Source organism: Petaurus breviceps, unplaced genomic scaffold (genome assembly GCF_028583685.1).
Source record: "Petaurus breviceps papuanus isolate PSGF00001 unplaced genomic scaffold, PetGlider_PUasm1.0 90925, whole genome shotgun sequence".
In the NCBI taxonomy this organism is placed as follows: Eukaryota; Metazoa; Chordata; class Mammalia; order Diprotodontia; family Petauridae; genus Petaurus; species Petaurus breviceps.
In genome coordinates this window covers 3,102,870-3,119,408 of record NW_027187380.1, presented here as the reverse complement: position 1 = coordinate 3,119,408, position 16,539 = coordinate 3,102,870, and the positions used below count along the sequence as shown (strand labels likewise).

The 16,539-nt window shown below is 47.0% G+C and overlaps 1 protein-coding gene and 1 long non-coding RNA gene across 3 annotated transcripts in view; one reads left to right on the top strand and one right to left on the bottom strand.

Moving 5' to 3' along the window:
- Positions 1 to 7,206: 7,206 nt before the first annotated feature.
- Positions 7,207 to 12,089, bottom strand: LOC138152239 (uncharacterized). Its single transcript, XR_011166065.1, has 3 exons — positions 11,930 to 12,089; positions 11,568 to 11,646; positions 7,207 to 9,017 (listed from the first exon to the last, which is right to left on the bottom strand). It is a non-coding gene; the product is annotated as an uncharacterized lncRNA (long non-coding RNA).
- Positions 12,090 to 12,234: 145 nt separating this feature from the next.
- Positions 12,235 to 16,539, top strand: part of CBX4 (chromobox 4) — a 7,372-nt gene continuing 3,067 nt past the window's right edge. Inside the window, exons 1-4 of one of the 2 annotated variants that reach the window (XM_069076085.1) lie at positions 12,235 to 12,546; positions 12,753 to 12,796; positions 13,978 to 14,043; positions 16,431 to 16,497. In XM_069076085.1, coding sequence (XP_068932186.1) covers positions 12,478 to 12,546; positions 12,753 to 12,796; positions 13,978 to 14,043; positions 16,431 to 16,497 — 246 coding nt within the window. In that variant the 5' untranslated portion in view covers positions 12,235 to 12,477. Of the gene's footprint in view, positions 12,547 to 12,752; positions 12,797 to 13,920; positions 14,044 to 16,430; positions 16,498 to 16,539 lie in introns of both variants that reach the window. The other variant, XM_069076084.1, reaches the window with a different exon arrangement.

Below are 16,539 nucleotides of genomic sequence, written 5' to 3'. Positions count from 1 at the left end.
AAGAAGAAGAAGAAGAAGAAGAAGAAGAAGAAGAAGAAGAAGAAGAAATTTAGTTCCAAAGAATTAGTGGGTCAAAGAACAAATCATGGAAATAATAGATAAAGATAACTTCATCAAAGAAAATCAAAGCACTACAAAACTTTTGGAATGCAGTCAGAGAGAAAATTTGCACAAATTTATGTACAGACTTTCCTCCACAAAATAGATAAAGAAAAACAAATGAATTGGACATACCACTACACAGAAAAACAAAAACAAAAGCAAAAAGAAACCAGTTAAAAAGAATGAAAGAAATCAGACTGAAAAATAGAAATTCCAAAAATTAAAAAAAATCATTGAGATTATAAAACTAAAAGGGTTTTTGGGGAGAATACTCATAAAACAGAAAAATTGTTAGTTAATTTGATTCTTAAAAAAGGAGAAAAAGCAAATCACCAATATAAAAAAATGAAAGAAGAACATGCAACAAAGAAGAAAAAGGAAATTATTAGAAACTATTCAACCCAATTATATGCTGTGAAAAATAATAACATGTGAAATAGGTTAATACTGGCAATAAAATAATACCCAAATTACCAGAAGAAGAAAGAGAATCTAAACAACCCAATCTCAGAAAAGGAAATTGAATATACCGTAAAGGAATTGCTAAATAAAAAACTTGTGACCATATGTATTTACAAATGAATTTTACAAAATATTCAAAGAAAAATTAAGAACAATTTTACATAACTTTTTTTCTGCAAAAATAGTTATTTCACCAGCCCAAACTTCTGTGAAACAAAAGTCCAGAGAAAGAAAACTATAGATCAATATCTCTAATGAGTATTAATGGAAAAATGTTGAGTAAGAAATTAGAGAGAGCCTGCAGCAACATGTAAAAAGACTATCCATTATGATCAAGTTGGTTCATACCAGGAATGTAGTTGGGCCATTATTAGGAATACTAAAAACATAATATGCCATATTAATAACAAAAACAGGAAAAACAACATAATCATACCAACAGATATGGAAAAGGCTTTTGACAAATGATATCACCAAATTTATATTAAAGGGACTAGAAAGAATAGGAATAAATGGACATTTCCTTAACATAATAAACACTATCTAAAACTAAAATCTAGCATCACTTGTAATGGTGAAACATTCAGGGCTTTTCCAATAAAATGAAGAGTAAAGATGTCCATTGTTGGCCACTATTTTTGACATTGTTCTAGAAATGCCAGCTATAGCAATAAGACAAGAAAAAGAAATTAAGAGAATAATTCTAGACAAGAAACAAAATTATCACTTTTTGTAAATGATCTGATAATTTACTGTAGACTGACGAGTACTGACAGTGTGGTACTGGGTGAGACTCTGGGGAGTTATCTACTTTCATGCAGATTAACAAATATATCTTGAGGTGACCAAGAACTGGGATGTATCTTTAATAAAGTAGATATCAAAGGTGTCTTAAGAATGCCCACATCTCAGAGCAATGTTTATGAATAATTGAAGGAAATGTTCAATTTCAGTTAAAAGTTAAGAAAATAAACATGTAGATTTTTTTTCCCATCCAAGTTTATAGGCTCCCTGAAATCTATCCACAGACCCCTTGGGGTTCAGGGCCAGGCTAGGAACCACTGTAATAGAAGCATAGAAGGAAGTAGAAACTTCTCTGACATCAAATTATTTGTTCTTGACTGGACTAACCTGCTCAGCCTCAATTTCTCCACCCAAGAGAAAGACTCGGCACCAAACCACCCAAGGGTAATTACAATGACTATCAAGGAAATCCTTCAAGAGGGATTCTTTATACGTCTAGTACTCTGGTGGCAGGTCTGAAAATCCCATTGACCTGTAATTCTCCTTTGTGTAGTTCAGAATGAACAAGTCAAGTGTGAGTGCCCAGGAGGGGGCAGAGGAAGGGGAGGAGAGGGGAGGGGAGGGGGGGTCATAAGAAGATAGAAGGCTCAGATTTTGGAGGGAGCTGTTTTCTAAAATGAAAACTCCAAAAGGGAGGGTAACACCAGGATGCATTGTGTATGCTCCTTGTTTGACCCTCTAACTCGGGCTGCTGATTCCATATGCATTTGCCTTGGGCTCAGACTGTGAGGAACTGGAGGTCAGTTGTGTTTCGAAAGAAACAATTATTGCAAGCCAGAGTCGCCTGTTCAATACTCTATTGACAGATTCACCTTGGAAACCTGAAGCACAGTTCTATTGTGTGTGCAGCTTACCTCATGGCATCCTATTATTATTGTGTGTGTGTGTATTTTTTTAAAGGAACACCTCCTCATCCTTTCTGATTCTGGCCCAACAATACAGTGTTTCAATCCAGGAAAGGTAATGTGATCCCTTGCTCTGTAAACAGGTCAAGATTTCCGTGGGGGACCTCAAAGTCAGTTTGGTAAAGCAACAGTGAAGAATAAAGGTATGGTGATGCCTTACAGCCCAACCAGATCCACTGCTTCCCTGGGCAATGGGAGACATGCTACAAAATTCTTGTCTCTTGTTTCACTTTACCTAGGCCTTGGAAGCTCTCATCAACTGCAGGTAGACAAAGGCTTAGCAATAAAATGTTTGTCTATACATTATACCTTTGACCTAATGGACTAGCAGGTGTGGCTCAAATAGTCTCCAACCCCAGCTTTCCTCTGGAGAAAAGGAAGAAAAATTAAACACACAATTTTCTGAGCTAAGTGTCTCTTCTGTGGAATTAGAAGATTCAAGTTTAAGAAGGAATTGCTGGTTTGCATCGCTAATAATCAGGCTGCCTAATGAGTGACATGAAAAATGATTGCATGTATAATCAATGCTGCTTAGTAGCTGATATGCAGCAGGTCCACAAGATGCATTTGGATGGTAGCTAGAAAGCTGTAAATATAGGGCTTTCATTTCAGAGAGTCTGAATTGCATCAGAAATGAGGTGTTTCCCTCTAATGTGTGTGTATACCCAGTACTAGCTTAGGTATTTTTAAAATGCAGGACATTTACAAATTTGCTTTCACAATCCAACAAAGAAGATAGAAAGAATAAGAAAAGCTGGTATTTATAGAGCACCTTAAGGAAAAGGAAGGAAGAAAGAAAAAAGGGAGAAAAGGAAGAGAAGGAAGAGAAGGAAGGAAGGAAGGAAGGAAGGAAGGAAGGAAGGAAGGAAGGAAGGAAGGAAGGAAGGAAGGAAGGAAGGAAGGAAGGAAGGAAGGAAGGAAGGAAGGAAGGAAGGAAGACCAAACAATGGTTATCTGGGTCAGAGAGAAGAAAAGGTTGGAGGAAACCATTGGAGACCAAGCTGTACTTGGTTCAATACCATAACACCTGCAGGAAATGCATCAGTGTCCATCTGTCTGTTAGGGTCTATTTTGGGAAAGAGGGCACAAATCAGGCTTATTAAAATCTGAATATCTGTACTGGTGAGTTACCAAGGTAGAGATGAAAAAGCAACACGAGCAGTGTGTGGGAGTGATTGAGCCTCTGATACCCTATCTCAGTGTACGTAACAGCTATAGACATTAAAAAAATTCTGAAAATCATTTATCTCCTGTGCTTGCATCTGAAGTAATATTTCATGACCCTCAGGTGAGAGAGAGACGGAGTGAGAGGGACAGAGACAGAGACAGAGAGAGACAGAGAATATGCAAGTAAAACAATTGAAGAAATGAAGGGCCTATTCTATTTGGAACACTTTCCATGAGATCTGGCCATTTGGGGGAGGAATCAAAGAAAGCACTGTTTTCAAGCAAAAAAGGAGATAGATTTGCCTGTGAACCTCTGGTATCAGAGTAAGTCAAAGAATACAAAATCACTACTATTATAATCATTACTGTCAAATCTCAGGCAATCAGCCTCATGACACAGACCAGCTGAACATTCAGGAGAAATCTATAGTGTTAGATCTGCTTCTGAAGTATTCAAAACAGAAGGGGCAGGGGATAGGGAGAGAGAGACAGAGAGAGAGAGAGAGAGAGAGAGAGAGAGAGAGAGAGAGAGAGAGAGAGAGAGAGAGAGAGAGAGAGAGAATCTTGAAACTGGCCTGCTAGCTGTTCTCCATATATGACATTCCATCCCCTGCTGATATGCCTTTTTACAAGTGGTCTCCCATATCTGGAATTCACTCCTTCACCTCTGCCTCTTAGTCTCTCTAGCTTCCTTCAAAGCATTTCAGGTGCCACCTCCTCTGTGAAGCAGTTCATGATCCCCTAGTTAATTAGAATTCTCTCTCTCTCTCTCTCTCTCTCTCTCTCTCTCTCTCTCTCTCTCTCGTTATAAATGCTTCTAAAATTGAATTGGATTGAAATAGGGAAAAATGTCAAGAAGATATTCCAGAGTTTCTTGCATTGTTTATTCAGGGGAAGTGGTCCAGGATACACCCTAGAATGAGTCTCTATAACCAATGGGATTTGGTTACAAAGGCAAGGAATTCAGTCCAACCTGGGAACTGTACTTCAGACTAAGTTAATATTTCCCACTCTCTCATCACTGCCCAAAAGTGATTCTTAGACCCTGTTTCAGAACCAAGAATGGTTAGTTATGGCTGTTTACCACTTGCTTCTTCAACCTTCTCCTTCCTTCTGTCACTCTCTGACACAGTGAGCTTCATGGAACCCATTCTTTGGTCTCCATGAGAACCTAAACAGGAAAAAAAATCTGAACTTTCCTGGAACTTCAGCCACTAATTTTAAATCATCTGAAGACAAATTCCAACCTATCTGCTACCCCTTTTCAAGGTTCCCTGGTGTCTGAAGCTGCCAATTTATATTGGGTTCTCTTTTACAGATTACCTGAGTTAATGAAGCATTACAAATTGTTTCTTTTGGTATGACATATCCCAAGATTCTTGGGTGTGCTAGGATTTTATTGCAAACATGAGTGCATTTCTCTGCTCTCTGTTAGCTAGGTTTGGGAAGCTTCTGTTACAGTGAAATGTCAAGACAGGTTTTAATAAGATATGAGAATAATGAATTTCAGAGAAAATCCAACTCTTTCCTTTTCTTAAGTAAACCTTTGATTTTTAGGGAAAATATTTCTAGGTGGTGGTTCATTTCTGCCACTCTCCACAACAGATACTAATTCTAACATTAACTCTCCTCTGAGCACTTGAGGGAAATCTAAATTGTAATATCAGTTTGCTTTTTATTGGCTCTTTGATAGGAGAAGGGACTCTATGATTATCTTACTCTGAGCTTTCCTATTTTTTTATTAAAGAAAAAACTAGGTATATACTTTATAAGCCTCATCTAAAATGCCAAGGTAGAAGCACTTAGAGACATGTGCCCATTTCAAGAATTAATGACCCTAACCAGTAAGTTATATTTCTTGTCATTCTTATGGGGTTAAATAAAAGGATGAGACTCATAAGGTTAAAAATCCCCTGTGAGATGATTGCTTCTGGCTTTTGAAAACCAATTTTGCTCTGCTTCCCAGACAACATAAGCCAGTGTTACAGCCAGGTAGGGTGAAGTTGCCAGGCACAGAGGGAAAGATGTTTTCTTTGCCCATACCTGTGGGCAGCAGCAGGAATGAAATACCAACAACAACCCCAAACCCTTCTTTCTGCTCCAGAGAGTGCTGGACAGCCCAGAAATGGAATCACACAGGTCTCTGACTTCATTGCTGTTTAGCTCTTGGAGAGTCCTTCAGTAGTAGTCTGCCCCCTAGGGGAGGGTTTAGCTAGTGCAGGTTCCCTCCCCCTTACTTAACCAATGGTCCACAGCTGGGACCTGAACCGGACTGGGGCGGGGGGGTGGCCCACTGGGTGTAGCGGGGCGAGAGAGAGGTTGAAATAAGAATCCTGAAAGAAAGGTAATAGGGTAGAGGCTTGAAGGTACCTTGTAGGTATTTCCTCGTTTGTGCCCATTGCTCTCGGAGGAGAATAGAGGCTTTTTAAATACCTTAAAATGGCAGACAAGCTAAACGAAAGATTCTTTTAAGCTATGCAATGAGCTGGGTGAGAAGGTCAGGCACACATGAATTATTTTTTGTTTGGGCTAGGGAAGGGCCTAAGCCTGTTGGTAAGGACCAGGTCAGAGGACGTCACCATTGCCTGGGGTTGACTATGAAAAGCTAAAAGTGAGAAGGGTGGATGAGAGTGCGGTGATGGTGAATTTAAATCAGCTAAATTTGCTACCTGTTCCCGGGTCCGTCACTTTCCTGTGCACGTTTATTCCTCTAGTTTCCCAGGCCTAAGACATATCTTGCTCTGTTTTGCTAAGGATTCATCCTACCCACGCCCATCGCCCTTCCCCCTCCCCCCATCCCCCATTCTTCCCTCCTCCTTGCATAAGATTCAGCTGGACTGGTATAAATCCTTTTTCCTGGGGCCAAGACAGTTCGCGTCAGTCCAGCCCCCCTAGTCCTCGTGCCCCTAAACTGAGAATCAATCGTTTAAGAGTAACGATAAGGCAACCAGGCTGCTGTTGCAGCTGCTACGGAAAACTAACCCCCGCCTCCCAGAGGCTCAGGCTCCCAACTCCCCCTCTCCCCCATTCCCCACCCTCTTTCGGCACGAGCTACACAGGAGGCGGCCTCTTCGCCCCTTCCGATCTGCCAAGCCCAGCTCCTCTAGCTCTAAGGAAGCCTGGACCCGAGGAAGGAAGGGGGTGGGAACGAGGAAAAGGCTGCTGGGCCCAGGGCGGCTAGTCTTGGCTTGGCTCAGCAGCCGCTGCACACGCCGCCACCGGGGGCGCGCGCGCTTACACACATACATACACACACAAACGCGCACACACACGCATATACACACAGGTCTCCGGAGTTGACCGATTTGCATAGCTAAATACCCTTCCCAGCACACGAGCTTAACCCTTTGCACTCTCGCGGGGCATGACCAGCTTCAGATAATAGGGAAACCGGGCTTTGAGGGCGAGAGAAGGACACGATATGTATAGAGGTGGGGGTACAGGGTGTGGCTCCGTTTGGGTTGGAAGACAACTTAAGAGTCTTCGGGGAAGGGGGCTAGACTATCATTGCACTTGCAGCTTTTCAGCTGCAGCTCTCGGAAGAAGAGGGGGATGGGAAGGGGGCGGGGGGGGGACTTGCCGTTCGTGTGGTGGGCACCGATGGGTTTCAGGGCATGGCTGGTATAAGCCCGGCTCAGAGAGAGGGCCCTGAGAGCCAGCGGAGGGTGTGAATCATGAATGTCAACGGCAGGAGAAATACTCCGGAGCCAGACCTAAAAAAAAATACGCAAACAAAATAAACCAAACGTTAGTGAACGCACCCCAGCGGAGGACAGCCCAAGGCTCAATATTAATTATTTAAAAAGTGGATCTCAAGAGGGGATAAGTGTCCATTGGGTTGGTCAGGAGTTCGATGACGAGGCCTCCACTTTCTCCGATTTCTTACTGTTGGGGGGCAGAGATTGGTTGCCTTAGCTTTTAAGAAGTGGGGGCTATATTTTAAATGCTTTTAATCCTTCACTTCCCCTCTTTGTGCCCCACGATCTTCTGCATTCAAGTGTGTGTGCGTGGATGTAAGGGCGGGGGAAGCGAAGATGAGTGCGATGGCTATCCCAGAGTTCCAACGAGTGGAAATGGACTCGCATTTGCGTGGCCAGGGCCGGGGCCGGACCTCCAGCTTGGCTAATTCGAGCCCAGGGACTTCCGATCTCTTATTTGCCGGGTATTGCTGGCTCGCCTGTGACTTTCCTTTCAATTCCCCTGCTTCAGTCTGCTGCCCGGGCACCTATACCGGTTCTCCAGTCCGCAACTGAAAGGCTGGAGGGATCTAGTCAACTGATTCGCCGCGAAGCTGTGAGATCCGGGTCATTAGGAGCTAAGCATTTCCACACAAGTGGGAGAGAGAATGACCATAAAGAACTGGTTCCCTCTCTCTATCCCCCTGCCTCTTAACTGAGGAAGGGGGAGAATTACAGAGTTCCTGAAAGTTGCTGAAGTCTGGAAGTCAAAAAGGAAGGGGTGAAAAAGAAAACGACTGCATTCCTCCTTTGCAACTTTCCCCTGGAGAATCCAGCACGTTTCCCCTAAGGATTCCCCTCAGTTGCCGCTAAAAATACAGTGTTAATAATACTCGCAATAAATGAAGGAGAGTTTCCAGACTGACACTTGCTTCAGAAATGAACGGTCTAGTAAATCCCGAGGAAGATTTGTCACTCTGTAAATTCCCCTTCAACTTCATCTTTCAGAAATTTCACCTTCAGTTCCCTTGGAGAATGAAGCTATGACAGAACACGACCACTTAATAAAGGGACTACTTACTGGTCCCAACTAGTTCTGAAAAAGTCACCATCCTGTAGGAGTATTCATCCAGTGAAAGAATTCGTAGCGGCTCTTGAGTGGGAAAACCTTAAGGTGGGGTGGAGAGAACTTCTCAGTCTCCAACTTGAGGAAGGAATTTCCCTCAGAGAAGAGGAATTATGGATTAGGGGTTTTTAGGGGAGTAAATATTTTCCGGGGTTTAAGGTCGAGTGAGGTTAGTTGGTCTGGAAGAAATTGAAGATGGAAGTGGGGAAGGGGTAATGCATTTTCCCTTCATCAGTTGTCAAATTGTCACTAGCTAAGGGGACCCCAAACTTCCAAGGGGTTGGGTTGTGGCAGCCCGAACTTGGGGAACAGCCCGGGATGGGTAGCATAGCTCCTTTGGAGGTCCCTTTCTTTTACAGGCTCCAACCAGTGCAGGGGAGGGGAGGGCGAACTCCATTCGGTAAATGGGGCACAAGGTATGTTTTCGGAGAGGGCTGTTCAAACCTCCAAGAAGATGACAGACAAGAGGGCATTTCTAGCCCAGAGGGAGAAAAAAACAGCCCTCAAATCTATTTTGAACTCTTCATTGTGCAGCCTTGAGAGCTGTCCCCCCTCCCGATATAGAGGAGGGATAGACTTCTTCCAGGAGAGGGCTAGCCCTGTGCTCTACTGTCTTTACACCCCAGTGTCTGGACCCTTCAGGCTTTTGTTGCTGTGTTAAGTTCTCTCTTTAGGTGAGATCAGCTTTGCTGAAATCTGGACTAAGGACTCTCTATCCATGGTGATCTAGGCTCGTCTGGGAGGAGAAGATAGGAGATATTCGCGTTTTTTGCCCTGTGGGAAAAACAGAGACTCAAAATCGGGTGACAAGGCATTGGGATAGACCTCCTCCCCATTCACATTTCAGATTAATTTGTTTTCTCTCTCACTTTAGACTTCCCCTTGGCCCCTGGCCCCGGTCTGAGATGCTGCTATTCTTTAACTTCTTATGGGCAGGGGAAAGGGTGGTGGGAAGTTTGTGAGTTTTTTTTTACTTTTTCTCTCCCACCGCGTTGCTTTGTACGTAAATAAATAAATAACAGATCGAAGGCAGTGAGTCGCCGCGTTTGTTGGGCGCCTGTGTATTTCCATCACTTTACAAATCATCCTCCCAAGTACTCCTAACAGGGGCCCTTAGGGGTGTTGTAGGGGGCTGGAGTGGGTTTGGGACAGTCCCCGAAGATCTGCTTACTCTTTAGTTTGTCTCTAAAGCTGACTCCGGAAGAGAAAACACTCCGGCCTCGGTCCCTTTCTTGTCTCTGTCACTCTTCTCCCTCTCCCCCTTCCCAGCACCCTCCCCCCCCAATCTGGGTCCTTTCCGGCCGTCGGGCAAAGCTTCGAGCCAAACCTAGAATCCAACGCCACGTGGACCACCAGGGCTTCGAATACTGTCTTCTCTTCCTTACCAAGACCCCGGCTAAGGGAGCTTTAAGCAAAGGGCCCCAACTCGGAGGAAGAGAAATCGGCGTCCTATAATGGACCAACGCCCCTGGCGGCTAGGAGGGATGGAGTTGCAACTGGGCTTTCTCCCCCAGTGTCAGGTGAACCAGACTCTTTGTAGCAGAAGACTTGAGTCCCCTTTTCCCGGGGATTTTAGAGTTAGGAGGCGGGAAGAGGCTTGAGAAGCCCCCACCCTTTCCTATCTGAGAAGTATGATTGAGTATACAGCTAGCTACAAACCTGGAGACTGCTCGGTTGTATTTTTCCTTTCAAACCACGATCCCAGGGGATTGACTCTAATAGAACCTAGTTTGTTTTGGGAGTACAGCATCTCTTCTCTATCCCTCCACTTGTTCCCCACTCCCTTTGTTTCTGACTCTTTAAAGAAGCTAATGGATAGAACCAGGGATGAAAATAGAAAGGTATCTTCATCTATCAACACAAATTAAAGTATCTTCCAGCTAAAGGGGTATTAAAAACAACAACTTCTCTAAAAGATGTAGATTTTAAGATCGTGGGTAATTTCTTCCTTTGCCCCTATTTAAGCTCTGACTGGTGAGTATCAGGGACTGGAGGTCAGAACCCTGAGGTTCCTTCCCCCATCTAATCTCCTTGAGCCCAGGATTCCCCTGTTGCCCTGTGAGGTCAGAGAACGAACTGCTTCCTCGGGCTTCGAAAGTTATTTGCAGGAAAACTAGATTTGTACTTTGTATTTGTTGGGAGAGAGTCTCGGCAAAAGCCGCTTTACTCCCTCCACTGCGACTACTGCGCAGTCTTATCAGTCATGGTTGTAGGTAGTGCCAGTCTGTATCGGTAGCAGTAGTAATAGTACTACTAGAAGTTGTAAATGCGGGAGTCAGTTATTACACAGTTAACATTCTTCAATCTTCTCGTGAATTCATTTATTAATGCTAACTCCTAGCGGTTTTCGGGGTTCACTACTATAATCTCTCCCCTTGGTGCCCTCCTGGCTCTCCGAGGCTCCAGTGCTGTCCTGCAACCCCGTGTCTTTCGGAGACTTTCGGGTAAGGGTGGAAACACCGACAATTTCAACCCTTTCCCCCTTCCTGCTCTTATCTGTAGACTATTTCATACCAGGTATTGCCGGACTAGGCATCTCCCAGGTCCTTGGGAGGACCAGAGATCCCCTCAGGCAGAAACCTCCTATCCTTTCTCCTGCATTGGGACCCTTATTCAACCCACCCTCACCACCTCTCCTATGGAGTATTAGGGATTTCGGAGCAACCTAGGGGGAAGCAGCAGCGCCCCTAGCCGGCGAAAGGACCGCCTCTCCACAGTAGGTGCTAAACTTCACACGTCCTTGGTCTCTGAAAACCACCGAACATAGCTGGTGAAAAGGGCTCTAGGTCCATTAGAAGGCTAGCTGAGAAGCCAGTGAGCTAGTCTGTTTCTTCTTCTGTCCTCCGCTGTTTCCTAGGTTTGTCTTTTCTTCATCCTTGTTCTCCATTTCACTTCCTGCGGATGTGCTCCTAGCTCTGCTGTCTTTTCTTCTCCCTCTCCTCAAGTCTCATCCCCAGACTCCTTTCTCTCTCTCTCTGCCTTAACCAACCCTCGTTCCTTGTCCCTTCCCAATGTCCATCAGCGTCGCTCCAGTTCCTCCTGTAAGTCGACTCTTCAGTTTTCTAGCTTTCTTTCCTCGCCCTCTCTCCCGGCCCCTTCTTGTCTTCTGTTCCCGCTGGTTCGCCGCGGAGGCTGCTGGGGTCTGTACTTTCAGGCATTTCCCGGTGCCAGGAGGAAACGCCATCAGTAAATTAGGAACCAGGCTTTGGTAATCTTGTTTGAGCGCTTCTTCTCCAGTTCCTCTGGGCGTATTACTTTTTTTGGTCATTTGTCTCATTTCTTGCAGGGGATTCTTCCTGCCTCTTTCTCTCCCTGCCCTTTTACCTTTTCTTGTCACTTCTTCCTTTCCTCTCCTCATTCCTAGAAGCCTTCGAAGGTGCGGCACGGTAAGGGCCACCTGGACCTAGGAGGGAAGGAGTCGCATTGACTGCCCTAGCATCGATTCCGCCCCCTGCAGGAAATTTTTCCTGTGTGATTCTAGCTGTACACGATGCAATTCGGTGCAATTTTGAAACACTATAGATTGACTCTGTGGCCCCCGGCAGAGGACCCCAGGTTGTGCACAGCAAGAAAGGGACCCAGAGAGGGAAGAGCATATAAGCAGCCCAATGACTGCGGAGAAGGAAGACCCATCCCTCTCCCCCCCCCCCCCCGGCGTTCCCCCTCCCCCTCCTCCCCTCGCTCACCAAGACCCAGTTTCCTATGTTGTTAACCTTGCACAGGCTCTCTTCCCGATACACCTCTTCTTCCTGGTCCCTATACCTCTTCCCAAACCTCCATCTCTCTCTATGACTCTCTGTCTCTCCCTCTCTCTCTCTTCCTCTGTAGCTGGCTGGCTCACTCCTCAGTCTCTCTTCCCCTCCCCCCTCCCATTCTTCCCTTCTCCTCCTCCCGCCCAGTTCCAGTGCCTTGGCAGGCCCGGCTGCACCAATCGCCTTCTGTTTCCCTCCCCTTGACGACAAGCTGGGCCTGCCGAGGCCCCGCCCCACTGACGTCCGGGATTTGCATGAGTTGCTTGTGCAGGATCGGCTGGGGCTCAGTTGTCTGTGAGAGCAAGAGACAGGAGCTGTGAGAGGTCTAGGGAGCGAGTCAGCCTGGCGGAGCAGAGCAAGAGCAGAAGCAACGGTGGCAGTGGCGGCCACTCAGCCAGTGGTGCAGCAGGACGCCCGGGGGAGCCAGCAGTGCCTGCAACCTCGCCAACCCCCTCGAGCCTTGGGCTCACTCTGGCCCCAACATGGAGCTGCCAGCTGTTGGAGAGCACGTCTTCGCGGTGGAAAGCATCGAGAAGAAGCGAATCCGAAAGGTAAGGCAGCCGCTGCAAGGGAGGGGAACGGCAACCGTGAAGAACAGAGAAGGGAAAAGAGGAGACAGGGAGACAGACTGAGAGGAGACAAGAAGGGAGTTGGGGGTTGGGGAAGCTGAAGGATCCGGGGAGCCACGGAGGTAGAGCTAGAGATACTGTGCAAACCGTTTGCTTAGGGCTGAGTCTTGTCTCTTCCACCCCCGCAGGGCAGAGTGGAGTATCTTGTGAAATGGAGAGGCTGGTCCCCCAAGTAAGTAGTGGACCTGGAGAGAGGGAGGCGGGGGTGGGGAGAGAGCGGGTGTCTTGGACTGCTGGACCAGAAATGGGAGGGGGGAAATAAACGGGAGGCGGAGTAGGGGGCAAAAGGGGGGAGGGGGTGGGGAGGTCGGTGGCAGGCACTAGCGAAGCTGGAGCTGCAGAGTCCTTAGCCTGGATCCCTGTGTTGTGCTCTCCGGGAAATGCCATCACTAATTTATGCACTAAAAAGAGCTAGGAGAAGGCTGGAGAAACGTGGAGCCGAGCCGGGGAGGCCGGAGGAGGGAGGGAGGAAGGGAGGGAGCGAGCAGGCACTGACTGATGTGCAGCAGAAAATGGCTTCTTTCCCCTTTCCCTCCACCGAACGGCTCCATATTGCAAAACCAAAAAAAAAAAAAATTAAAAAGCGACCAAAATGCAATTGTGTGTCTCCTCCCTCCTGGTGGTGGAGGGAGGGGAGGAAAAAGGCAGAAAATGTTGGGAACTGTCATTGTAGCGCTTTTGGTTCGGATTTTTTTTTATTTGAAATGCGATGACACCGGATAGAGACACGCACACACAGGCATACACACACACACACACACACACACACACACACTCACGCATATATTTTGTGTTGCCGAATATTTGGGATTTGAATGACCATGACAGCGGAACTCCCCTCCATCCGGAGGGACGACTGGCTAATATAGAATTAAGGGTCAAGTAAGGGATGACTGAAACCCTTTGGGGGTGCCCGGAAAGAGAGAAGGGGGGACGGCGACTTTATATTTCTGCTGTTTGCACACAGTGTTCATAGGAGCAAAATGGTTTTAGAATATGTCGCAGTAACATGCTCAAAATTCCTGGCTAATAACTCTGCAAAATAAACTGTTTTATTTTTCTCCCCACGGTTCCCCGCACCCCCTTCGCCCTGCCCTGGGCTTGTGCATTTAGAGTTTGGTTTGCAGAGAACTCGTGGGGTTGGGGGGGGGGGTGTTGACTCTGGTGCCTACAAAACCTCCCCTACACACCACACACACACACACACACACACACACACACACACACACACCCAGCAGCAGCTTTTGCTTCATTAAGATAAAGCAGGGCCTTATTTGTCGTTCCCCTTCCTGGCAGCCACAGAGGTGGATTATTTCTTCTGATGTGTCTCCCTCCTCCCTTTCCCTTTGCAAGATATAACACGTGGGAACCCGAGGAGAATATCCTGGATCCCAGACTGCTGATCGCTTTCCAGAACAGGTGAGAATCCCCGAAGCCGCGGCGGCCGCCTGCAGTGACCGTATATGGAAAAGGGAAAGCGGGAGAAGCTGCTTTAGAAATAGGTGGGGGTTGGATCGCACAGTATGTCCCCCTTCTATCTTGGGGACGCCCTCAAATTTCTCTGCTACTTTAGAAATGTCTTTGGCTCTTACATCATCCAGGGGAGGGTGGGTGCAAGCAAGAGAGTTTGATATTTGGGGGATTAGTTGGAAGGGGGTTGGGAGAGAGCCTTGCGGGTGCCTTTGCAACTGCCAGGATTCTTAGCCACGCCTGGTCCCCCACTGCCCCCTCACAACCCCACCCCTCCAGCTCCACCCCCGAAGCCTAGGTATTCACTTTCTTACAGTCACCGGGCTCTTGGCACCCTTAACCTGCGGAGCAGCTCCTCAGGAGCTGGCATTGTGCAACCACCAGGACGTCATGGAACTAAACTTAACCTGTAGGAGGCCGGCATGAAGTGGACAGGTCCCCAACCCCTTCCCTTTGCTACAGTTTGGGGCACACTTAAGCTTTACTGTTAGCGCCCCCCCCCACTTTCCCTCACATGTATACACCCAACTGTGACTCTCTTGTGAGGGGCAGAGGAAGAGAAGGGAGCTGTTGAGAGCGTGAGTTTGGTTCCAGAGACAGTGAAAGTTGTGGCAGAACTGTGTTGTCTTGAGGTGGAAGGGAAGGTGAGATAGGGAATGCTATCTCAATGTCATGCTGAAAGAGGCTCTTCCCCAGGACCTTGCATCCGAGCAGATGCATATCAGGCTGCAGCTGCTTCAGCTGGATTCTCTGCTGGTGCCTTTAGTAGTCTATTTCAGGGAGAACTGGAGGGGAAAGGGAGGGGAGAGGAGGAGCAGCCCCTGGGCCTTTCGAGCTCGACTGTATGAGGTTCTGCCCTCTCCCCCCTCCTCCTATATTTTGCATTATTTCCTGTTGTGTGTTTGGCGCTAAAACTGTAAACCTTGGCCGCCCTCTAGGAGGGGTTTAATGTGGAAGTTGCTTATCCAGGCACAGGGGGGCGCCTAGTGCCCTGCTTGTTCCCCCACCCAGGGGAGTTCACAACCCCATAACCATGTCACTGGCTGATGCCATGTTGCATAATGGGTCCCCAAAGAGTTAAACTCAGGATGTTGCAATGCCATGCAACTTCGAAGCAATGCTCCTGCCCCCAACCTGCTCTGCCCTTACCCTTGCCTCATAGACCTAGCACCCAGACTCTCATGGGAGAGGGGGATGTGTCTTTGGAGACCTGTCCTCTCCTACAGAGAAACAAGGTCTTTAATTCCTGAGAACACTGGAAACTACATCCTAGAGGAAAGGTCATCCTAGAGCATCCTTCAATCTGTCACCCTTCTCAATGCACCCCTCAGCCTGAAGATGTACCGCAGCCGGCAAACTTTATTGCCAATTCAAAATTGAGGCCGGCCTTGAGATAATCTTTAGTGAGATTCTGCTTTTCCAGTCTCCTCAGCCTCCAACTTTTCCCCACCTGATTAGAGAATGGGCCAGGGGTACAGTTTAAGGAGGTGACTCCTCACCTGCTTAGGCTCTAGTCTTCTAGTCTCTCCTCCACCTCCAGGCTCTAATTGGCTCATTTGCCTTGTGTAAACAAGGGCGAAGCTCCTCCCCCAATTTAGTGCCTGGCCTTTTGGAAAGTCTTACCTTCAGCTGGCAGTACTCGGTATCTGAATCCTAATGAGGTCATTTAGCGTCCAGGACTACTGATGGAGAGTGATGAATCCAACACATACCTCATTTGCACTTGATTGGATTCTCTGTCTTTTCCCTCCCACCCACCCACCCCCATCTCATTTTGTCCAGTAATGCCCCAGTAATCCCTAAGCTAGGGATGTTTGGAATGGTAAGTCACTGCCCAGGAGCCCAAAGTTACTCCCCTTCCAGATCGTTCTCCTTTTTCTCAGATGAAGGCTCTTGCTAAAGAAGGTTCATCTAAGGGAAACAGGACACTGCCTTGTGTTGGTATTATGTTGTTTACCTGGGGGTGGGGAGAAACATGCATATTCAAACATTCTATCTGTCTTTAGGCCCACTTTTAAGGAAGGGACTCCAGAGAACAGGGCCTAGGGTCTCTAGCCTTGCCCAGTGGCTTTTAATGCCCCCCCCCCCTTTTGGCTCATTTAAGCTTTCTTTCTTTTCTTTCTTTTTTTTTGGAGGGGGGAAGGCAGGGCAATTGGGGTTGAGTTGCCCAAGGTGTGAGGCCTGATTTGAACTCAGGTCCTCCTGACTCCAGGGCTAGTGCTCTTTGCCACTAAGCTTTCTTTCTCTAGAAGAAATATTGGCTCCATGGCTTGGCACTGCCAAAGAGGAATGAGGAGACCCTCTTGCTAACAACACTATCCTTTTTTCCTCCCCAGGGAACGGCAAGAGCAATTGATGGGATATCGGAAAAGAGGGCCAAAGCCTAAACCGCTGGTTGTTCAAGTAAATATAACAGCATAGATGGGATACTGAAGGGGGGGGGGG